The sequence below is a fragment of the Limulus polyphemus genome, unplaced genomic scaffold (assembly GCF_000517525.1).
Source record: "Limulus polyphemus unplaced genomic scaffold, Limulus_polyphemus-2.1.2 Scaffold2298, whole genome shotgun sequence".
NCBI lineage: Eukaryota > Metazoa > Arthropoda > Merostomata > Xiphosura > Limulidae > Limulus > Limulus polyphemus.
The window spans coordinates 69,596-79,909 of record NW_013667908.1 but is presented as its reverse complement, the minus strand read 5'-3'; the positions used below and the strand labels follow the sequence as shown (position 1 = coordinate 79,909).

Genomic DNA, 10,314 nt, shown 5'->3' with positions numbered 1-10,314 from the left:
TAAAATCTGTTATTGTCTTTCAAAATTTGTAGTGCACATCGTCCTCTACACTCGTGTCTCTACAACAGGCAGTTGCCATCCATTCTACAAAGTTTCATCATGAATACTTTGTCTGAACAGTCTGTCAAAGAATAGACATAAAATCTGTTATTGTCTTTCAAAATTTGTAGTGCACACTGGAGGGATTTACACATTTTGATAAAACGTTTAGAAAAAAATGACCTTTACACTCCAAATATATGTAAAATATATATTTTTTTATTTTAACCAATGTTTTGCCTCTCTGGTTTCTTCAGAGTTAATATACACGATTTTTTTATGAAACATAAAATCTGTGATTCTCACGTAAATTAACCCATTAACTGGGGCAGGAGCAGCTCAGTTGCCATTTTCTGACTGACAAATAAAACTGAGTTGCCATCAATCACAATAAAATAGTAATTTTTGCCATTTGCATAGAGTTAATTATATGTGTGTGACTGACGGATATTTCCGTCATTTGCAGCTGAGCCATAGAACTTCAATGACGGAAATATCCATCATCCGCAGTTAATGGGTTAAATTAATAAATCCATTGTTTGGAGAAGTGTAATAGAACTCGCACATAATTTGAAGGTCCGTATAAGTGTTTATACACATGTATGTAGTCCATGCGAATTAGCTTTTTCTAATAATTTTTAACTTTCTAAGATGCTGAAAGTGAAAAGAAAGTTTCTGTTAACTGTTTAGGTAGAAATTAAATGCAAGATATGGAAATATCCGAACTAGTTTCCTAAGTCAAAATTGTAGAATATTAAATTACACAAATTTTGATTTTTTAACAATTAAATAAAAAATCTTATGAAATTTGACAAAATAAGTATTTTCTGAAGTTCAGAGAAGACAAGTACTTACTGGATTAAAAACAGTTCATTAGTACATAGTTTTAATTTTAACCATTTCATTTGGGAGAATTTTGATTATCCATCATAAATTAAATACTGACAGTGTGAACCTTTGTTACGTATTGAATCTATTTAGATTACTGGAAGTACTGTACGTTCTATAGAACTATGTATATATAGAAACAAATGTGATCTTACTGGTGTATATGTGTAATAGTGAAGATCCAACATGTATATCATTTGTATACAATTCAAGTAGATATACATTGCTGTTTCTAAGAAATACATTAATGAATACAAATAAAATGAAATCTATGAACTGTGCTTTTGTTTTTGGAGTTACAAGATTGTATTCACTTACATTAGAGTGGGTAATTTAGACCTAAATAATGCATTGTTTAGGCACATTCAATTGACCAAATATCACAGTAATGATTATTTCCACTTACTTGTCACTTTGATATCACTTTACAGTTAATCCATTTGAAAATATTTAATTTAACAGTTAATTGATACTCTTAGAAATAAGCTATTCATTGCCTCAAAATAGTTTTAAGCTAGCCCTTGAAAAACCTTCCTGTTTTGCATATTTCATTCTTGTATAATAACTCCCATCAATAGTGGGATATACATGTGAAAATGCATGTTCTAGTAGTTTTAAAATCTTAAAACTATAGGAAATAAATTTATACAACAATGCCTCGTAGGCATCTTCATCTAAGAAAAGTTACAGTTACATAGCCTTAGATGCCTAGTTTTACATCAGACTAATATTTTTAATGACTTGGAGCCATTTATGTATAGTGTTTTTAAGGTAGAAAGTTGTGATGCCATTGTCAGTATTTTATAGAATATAGAGAGATTAGTAGTTATTGTGTTGTAAAATTTAAGGTTAATGTACTTAAATTAATTGTGAGCATCTTCTGTGACTGTATTTTCAAAATCATCACATTCTGTTTTTTTTTTTATAAGATTTAAAACTGAGTGGTTTACTGAGATTTTATTTCCCTTGAATGTGTTTGAAAGATGTAGATACTATAAATAACATGTATAGTGTTTTGAAAGCTTTAGTCCCACCTTACCCCCTGTGAAGTTTGTAGGGGGTAGAAACAGAATGTCCTCCCACTAATATGAGAAGGCATTGGCTCAAGATTTGTTTGTGAAAAAAAGGCATGCATTTACTTGTATTTATGTACAGGTGATTTGTCTTGGATTTTATTTAAAGGCCCTACTGTTGTGTTGTACAGTTGAAGGATAGATGAATCTTGTCGTAAGTGGATTGAACATGTTGAATTATTATTAGAAGACATTAGTATAATGGCACTTTTCAAGTGATAATACCATGACATAATGTTGAAATGGGTTGTTCACACTGACCATACTCCAAGGAATCGGTTTTCGTGCAACTTAAGTGAGACAGACAGTACATGTTGTCTCTATGATGATGTGGAAGAGTTACCCTTTATGACACCAAGGTACGTTCATATGCAGACATTTTGCTTTCTGGCAGTATCTAAGATATATTCCTAATGATACTGCTTTCTGCTATGTTACTGTGGTTTGTGTGTTAGGAATATGTATCATGATGTGGTGTATTAGTTCTGTTGTCTGTTTTATTGTATCTAATGTTCTTATTTTTATGTTATTGCTTTTTTATGTATAATTGGTATGTATGCCAGTGAAATGTTATTGTGAAGCTGAGATTAAATAACACTCACTCCCCCTGTGAGGATAGAATTAACAATTTTAATTTCTTGAATTTGTTCAGAAATGAATATATATAGAACCTATTTCCATTTGTTACAGACCATATTTGTTAATGAAATTAAGCCTTGGCTTATCAGATTTTGTTGCCTGTTTATCAAGGTTAAGTGTTTTTATTTTCTTAGGTATGTTTTTACAGGGTATAATTTATGTAGATGTTTTTTGCAAAATCTTATTTATATATATATATTATGTTTTCCATTTCACATCTAGAGAAATTGGTCAGATCTTTTTCTGGTAGGGATGGTCCAGTAGGTCGAGTTTTTCACAGTCTTAAGTATTTGAACTTTTAAGTTTCCGAAATGTGTACGTTCTGACTGTATATTCTTTAATTATTTATATTCAAATTATGTGCACCCATTAGTAACTATTATTCTGTATGAATAACTTTTCCTATCCCAGAAGTGCATTTATGATACAAAACAAATTACATTCATTATATTAACCTTCGCTGTACTTTGTATCATATTGCTGTTCATGTAGACTTCTTTTTTTCTTTTTTACATCTGTAGGTATAATGTGTATATTTATTGTAATTATTTTCTCTTTGATATTAATGATAAGCTCCAAATGTTTCTAATTGAAATGTGTAATAAATTTTTACTTCTGTTTTCTAATTGAGTGTGAACCTTCTACCAACCAAGTTTATAGATTGTCCATCCAGTTAGTATAAGGCATTTGGTTTCACATGTACTGAAAATTCTCTTATTCTACTAATTTTAGTTTTAAACAATATTTTCTTTTCACTTGCCTTATTTTTACTACCCTTCCCAGTATGCACATGAAATGTGAAATAAACAGAATGGATAAAATTACATAAAATACTTATTTAGAGAAAAATAAAATGTTTTTACTATTGAAGTGTTAATACTGTAATTAGCAATATATATGATAACGTTTTAGAATTAATTGACATGTTTTAGTGATATATGGTTACTGCAACTACTAACAAAGACTTATAATGTATTAGATAGAAAAAAAACAGTAATCAAATTTATTCTATTAAGTAATTTGTAGTTTTGTAAAAGTTAGATTTTCATAGATTTGTGTGTAACGTATAAATACATGTGTAAGAATAAATGTTTGAACAAGTCCTTCTAAATCTCTTAATCATGATTGAGCTGCATGTTTATGGTTTTTAAAGTTTCTCTGCATTTGTAACAAAATTTGTACTTTTCACAACTTCATAAATAACATGACTGAAAGCAACAGTCGCAGAGAAGTTGTGAAAATTACAAGTTTTGTTGAAATAATCAAATGCAGTTTCCAGACCTGTTATATTTCTTATTAATAAATAAGGTGTTAAATTTCTTTAAACCTTCATATATTGATTTTATCTTAAAGATAGGAATGAAATACCAGTGCCACCTCTGAAGCATTGCATAACTTTTTCTGGTGTTGCTTTATCAGTTGGCAGGTATTTTAAGATTATGTTCTGCCTTCTTGATCTAATGATTAATTGCAAATTAACCAAATTATTTTTTCCACACATTATAGAGGCATATATGACTCATGTTGATCATGTACATCTGTTTGATATTTTGATTTTAGAAGGGTTAATGCATGTGGTTTCTTTACATTCTTTGGACATTTTGTAGCTGGAATGATTAACTTTGTAATTTGAATATTTCAAACTGAACATTAAAGTTTTGTATCATGTGGCAACATTATTAAACTTGGGAAGTAAACCATGCTTGTGTGTTTTCATTCCAAATGTTAGTTTTGAATCCTACACAAATATTTACACATTTTTTGTTTTGTTTTTTCAGAGGATTTCCTTCTTACAACAAAGCTCATGACTATTACAATGATGACATTTATAGAAATTTGGAAGATATAGCCAAGTATGTGTATATATACATATATTTTAAAATATTCATCTGGAAATCTTTAATGTTCAGATAAGTATCTATTAACAATATTTTTATGGATATAGAATAAAAAATTTACAGTTTTAACTATAGATACTTATGGCAGATGAAGATGATCTTAGATGACCTAGAATTAAAGTTTTAAAACTGCTTGTTCTCTTATTTTCAGCAGAGATTTGGCCCTTTCTATCATAATGTGCCATCTGTCAGCATTATCTGACTGTTTTCTGTAAGACACACACAATCAGTTTTTAATGTAAAAGTTTATCTCTAATTTTTTTGTCTATGTGTGTGTATAAAGACGAACTGTGTGTTTGTTTGCACCCTAACTCCTCTGAGCTTATTGGACCAATCTCAACCAAAATTTGTATGTAAACACTACGAACTATGGGGAATGTCCTAAGGAGGTCAAAATTGAACTTAACCCTATTTCTATTTTGTAAAGCCTGTTGGTTAATTACTTCCAGCCTATTGACTCAATCTCAAACAATCTTGGCAGGTTGATGTTTTAGTGTTGAATATTCTGAAGGGATTCAAGGTCAAAGTATGAAAGTTGCTGGATTGTTTTCAAACAACCATGCTTTTCTCATGATCAGTGAGATGTAGGGTGTTCAAGGGTGGGATCACCTCAAAATATTTATTTGTTGGTAGATTTAAAGCAAACTGCAAATGTTGTTTATGAAGAAGCTTTGTTATGATTTTAAAATTTTGAGATAAAGTTTATGTTCAAGTTATTACTTTGAAATATATGATTGCTGTTAAACTTACATTGTTTTAATTGTGTTTAAACATTCCCTGTCAGTTGACGGTTATTTCAGCTTGTGTATAATAATTATGAAACCGGTTTTTTAGGAGATCACCTTGGTTCCAATTGTTGTTTTAAGCTGGGAATCTTGAAAACTTCTTTTAATTGACAGAATTCAGACTTCCTTGACTGTCTATGTCTATAACAAAGAAGAGCAGTATTAATTCCAGTAATTGTGAAACTTACCTGCTAGATTTTATATCTTATCAGCAATAATTGGTGTTGATTGAAAATATTTTGATGAATTAGTACAAGTAATAGGGAAGCAGATTCTATGTACAAATACAGGGATAAAATTAATTGATTATTTAGAATAATCAGGGGTGATGTGCTATTATATAAATTTTGTGTCTGTGTTTCCATGGATACTTTGCATACTAGCCTGGGGGTTAGTGCAGTTCTACTTGCATAAAGAATGTACATGTATGTAACAGAAAACTTTATATTTAATTATTAAAATTTTCAAAAATGTTTACGTGTTCTTCTTTTTTGATAGCATTAAATAGCTGCTGTTACTGAATTTTTTTTAAGATAAGTAGCCTGTTTATAAGTAATAAGCTAATCCATCATAAGCCTGGTACACAAACAGATGTGTAATTCATTTACTGATTTGTCAGTTAAAATATCCAATTAGTTAGTTCCATATTTATAACAGTTTCTAAAATATGTGAGTATTTTTATAGCTGGGAATGGAATATTTATTTCTTAATGTAAAGTTTTATTGGTACAAGATGAAGGAGCTATATGTGGGTGAAATGACTTAGAGTCCCCAGTCTTTTTTGTAAGTATGGCTGAAAAGGATATATAGACTGGATAACTTGCCCGGTGAATTTAAACTTTTACATGTTTGGTATTAAATCATATTTTCATTATGTCAGGAATACTAGTCTATCACATATGTACACTGTTTAACCTGCCAGTAGATTTAACCTCCGTGTCACATAAGCATGTGAATCATATAACCATAGTAAATCATATTATTTTTAGTTTTGTACATTTGTCATGCCTATTTGCCTGGGGTTGATATATGTAAAAAAAAATGTACACCTTGATGACAGACTATACTATAATCTTTCCTTAATGCTCATTTAATAATACATGATAGTAAGTTCACTTAGGTTAATAAAAAAGCATCCAGAAAGTGAACCAGTAGAAAGTATGAGGCTTATCTTCAGATGAGACATTTTAATGTGCTTACACATATCATTCACTGTATAATTAAAACAAGGGATTAACCCTATGCACAAGGGTGGGTCAAAGTGAACATGTCATGGCATTTTTACATGTTACATTAAAGAACTTTATTATCAATGTATGTCAATAAACTTGGCATCAAAATATATTTCATAATCCAAATTTTTATATTATATAAGTTTTAATTTCTTACTTTTAAAAGGAAATAGTTAAATAAATTATCAGTCCTCATTTATTTGTGTCTTGTGTTTTGAACACTCTCATATATATATATTTTTTTTCTTTTTTTTTCATCCATTTTATGGCTTTCAGAGTGTCCAACCTATTAAAAACTGAAACTATAGTTAGTGGGAGACAAGAATATATAATATGAACCTTCTTTGTTCTCAATTTGTTGAGATATCATTAAGTTTGTCAAATCCATCAGCTTTAGTGTAGTTTCTAATCCACATGGTACATTTTAATGGATGGACATGTTTATAACAAATTGAATGAGTAGGATTTAATGTACCACTTTTCTACATTTGTTTGTTTAGTTTGTCAGTTTTCAAGAAAAGCTTGATATGTGTAAGTCATTGCTCCAACCAGTAATGGCATTTTTTTAAACCTGTTTTTAACTTATATAGAAAATTAGATAGATTAATAGTTTTGGGACATTTTGCTCGAGTGTCCAGTATATATTTTAGTGTTATAGAATGCATATTTGAAAGCTACATGAATTATTTGTTGGACAACAACATAATGAGAAAAAGTAGGTTTATGAAAGCATGGTTTAAATAATAAAAAACTTTACATAATAGATACATGTACTTTTTCAAGTGCCACATAGACTATAAACTTTTTAAAAACAAATTTCTAAAGTACTGACTCACTGAGCTGCTTTTCGGTCCATGACTTTGTTGTTGTTACAGGGTTCCAAATACTATACAAGTCACATAATTGTTTTTTCTTTTACATGCCATCAATATTGCAGTTAAACACTGATTATTGTTACATTTCCTGTATGCTTTAAATAGAGAATGAGAGATTTCACACAAAATGTTTGGTCAGTTTTACAATGAGATTTTGAAAGAGACAAATTATAGAATTACTCAACATGATGAAATATATGGTCTTCACCTAATGAACATTGTTCAGGTTTTAGAATTACTCAACGTGGTGAAATATATGGTCTTCATCTAATGAACATTGTTCAGGTTTTGGAATTACTCAACATGGTGAAATATATGGTCTTCACCTAATGAACATTGTTCAGGTTTTAGAATTACTCAACATGATGAAATATATGGTCCTCATCTAATGAACATTGTTCAGGTTTTCTTTTGGTTTTCACCATAAATTTTGTCAAATGCATTTTTTTCACTACTTTCGATGTTTTTTGTGTCACAAATTTGTATGCTAATGTTGTATTTTCATTCTAACTCTGTTTCTACAATTTTTAAGTAAAAAATTTCTTAGAATCAATATTTGTCATTTATAATGTTTAATTAGTGTAATTCACAAAGAAATATTTAAAAAAATTCAAATTTTCATTTAGAATTTTTCTGTCAGTCCAAAGAATACCTTTAAATTTGTTAATCAGTTATCACCCCTGTAGAATATATTACCTTTTTCTTGATTTTCACGTGTTTCCCTTGTCTTTTTTTCTGGTTAGTTTTTTGTACATACCTTTGTCATCACCCTTGTATAATGTCACGTCAAGTGGTTTGGTCATTTATTAATGGCATACATATTTGGTAAAAAGCTGTTAAGAAAATTTAAACATGATCAGATAGAGCCAGAATTAGACTTTTCATGTCATAATAGAATAAATAAAGTAGTTCGATCAGTGGTTTATGGTTTTCTGGGTAAGTTGCTAGTTGGACTCCTGTAGCCTCGATCAAAGGAATTTAGTAGGAAGTTTTGAAGACTTAGAAACAAACCACAGAACTGGGAAGTTTTGTAGTTTCTTTTACACATTTTATCATTCATGAAAGTTTTTGTGTGTTAAATTATATATCTGTTTGAAAGATAAAGAAATTTTATTTGATAAGAAGACATCAGATAAGCTTATTTAGGTTTAATGAGTATGGTAGGCTGTGGCAAGATATTCTGATGACTCAAATCTTTATTAATTGAATATTATTTTTATGTTTATCATATTCAAACAACATGTATAAATAAAATGGCTAACTGTGACTGCTTAATTACTTCCAACTGCAATCATGAAATGTTTTATATTTCTATTATCAGTGATAGTACAGCATGTTTTCATTACTTGATTTACATGAGATCAAAGGGGAAGTACTGTTTACTTAAAAAACACAAAATGGTAATGGCATGATCGTCTTGACATTAGATAGGAAATGTTTGTATTATCATTAAGAAAAATTTGGCAAAATTAACTTTTTTTCTGCAAAATGCTCAAATAGCACCACCTATGGAAACACTGATTATATAAACATGCTGATAATTTGGTAGTTAATAGGAGGAAACAGACTGCAGTTATACTGTGTTTATAAAACTTGATGGTAAAGATTAATTTTTATTTTATCTCGGTGTGTTTATGACATGCATTATCATCCATTTTATACTTTTTTCTTGATCTAATCCCATAATAATTTTTAATGAAATTATCAAGTACTTATATTCAAAAGGTAGCTAATTATATTGATGCTCACTGAAGTAATTTTAAACGTAATTAATGAAGACAGTCCTGTATAACAAATTAATTAGAAATATTTGTATGTCATAAATCAGTATACCAGAAGACACAGATAAATAATGATTATAATTCATTGAATTATTAGTGGATTAATACCCTCACTGCCAATGATCTTTTCACTCATAGTGCCAATAATATATCATAAGGTTTGGCCAGCAATGCAAAATAAATTTCCTGAATGATTATTAGAATTATTCTAAACTTGTTAAATAATAAGGTTTCATGAGATTAACTATAAAAACTGAATGTCTGCTGTTTAGATCCACACAGCTTACTAATACACAAAACGTGGAAATACTTTACACAAGCATTCATGTGTTTCCAATAATAGTAAACATAATTTTCACTAAATATGTTGAGTTATATTCAGCTTTTTAAGCAAAAGTGCTTTGTTAAGTGTTAAAACCACTGACTATGTAGGTGTTTTAGAAACGATATTATAAGCAGATTTTAGACTACATTCAGGGGCAGGTTTAGACAGGTGCGATTAGCATCAGGGCTCTGAACTTGTTGAGGTCCTGGATTAAACAAGGAATTTTTTTATTCACATTTCATTTATTTTTTATTTGACCATTGTTTTTTTGTTGTTTTTTGAAAATTTTGTGCTATTGATTATGATTATCATTGCTGTTGTGTAAAAAATTAAGTTTAATACTATACTAGCAAAACTCAAGATAGAAGCAATGTTTTTCAGTTTACAGAGAAGTTCAGTTTATTTTAGTCTTAATTCTTAAGCATCTGTCGATTCTTAAGATAGACTCAAACCTTCTTATGCAAAAACGTTATGCCAATCCTTATGTATCTTCAAGTACATAAATTAAATTTTATTTTGCAACTATGTCTTGTTTGAAAATAAACAAAAAAATGTTATAATGTGTTGGCAAGTTAGTCTGTCATGATAAATTTCTTAGATAGTTTGTTCCGGAAAGAGAAGGAAGAAGCCACTCTCAGTCTTGAATAATGTTCAGCTAATCCCTTTCACACCTACAATAAATAACAAACAAATTTATCCCAATGCTCTTTATTCCTTTACTTGCATTTGTCACACACACACACACACACACACACACACACACACACACACACACACAC

At 29.4% G+C, this 10,314-nt stretch overlaps 1 protein-coding gene across 1 annotated transcript in view; it reads left to right on the top strand.

Annotated features, from left to right (window-relative positions):
- The window catches only part of LOC106466548 (protein vav-like), an 89,402-nt gene that overhangs the window by 18,829 nt on the left and 60,259 nt on the right, over positions 1-10,314 (top strand). Inside the window, exon 4 of the mRNA XM_022394582.1 lies at positions 4,418-4,492. Coding sequence (XP_022250290.1) covers positions 4,418-4,492 — 75 coding nt within the window. The remainder of the gene's footprint in view (positions 1-4,417; positions 4,493-10,314) is intronic.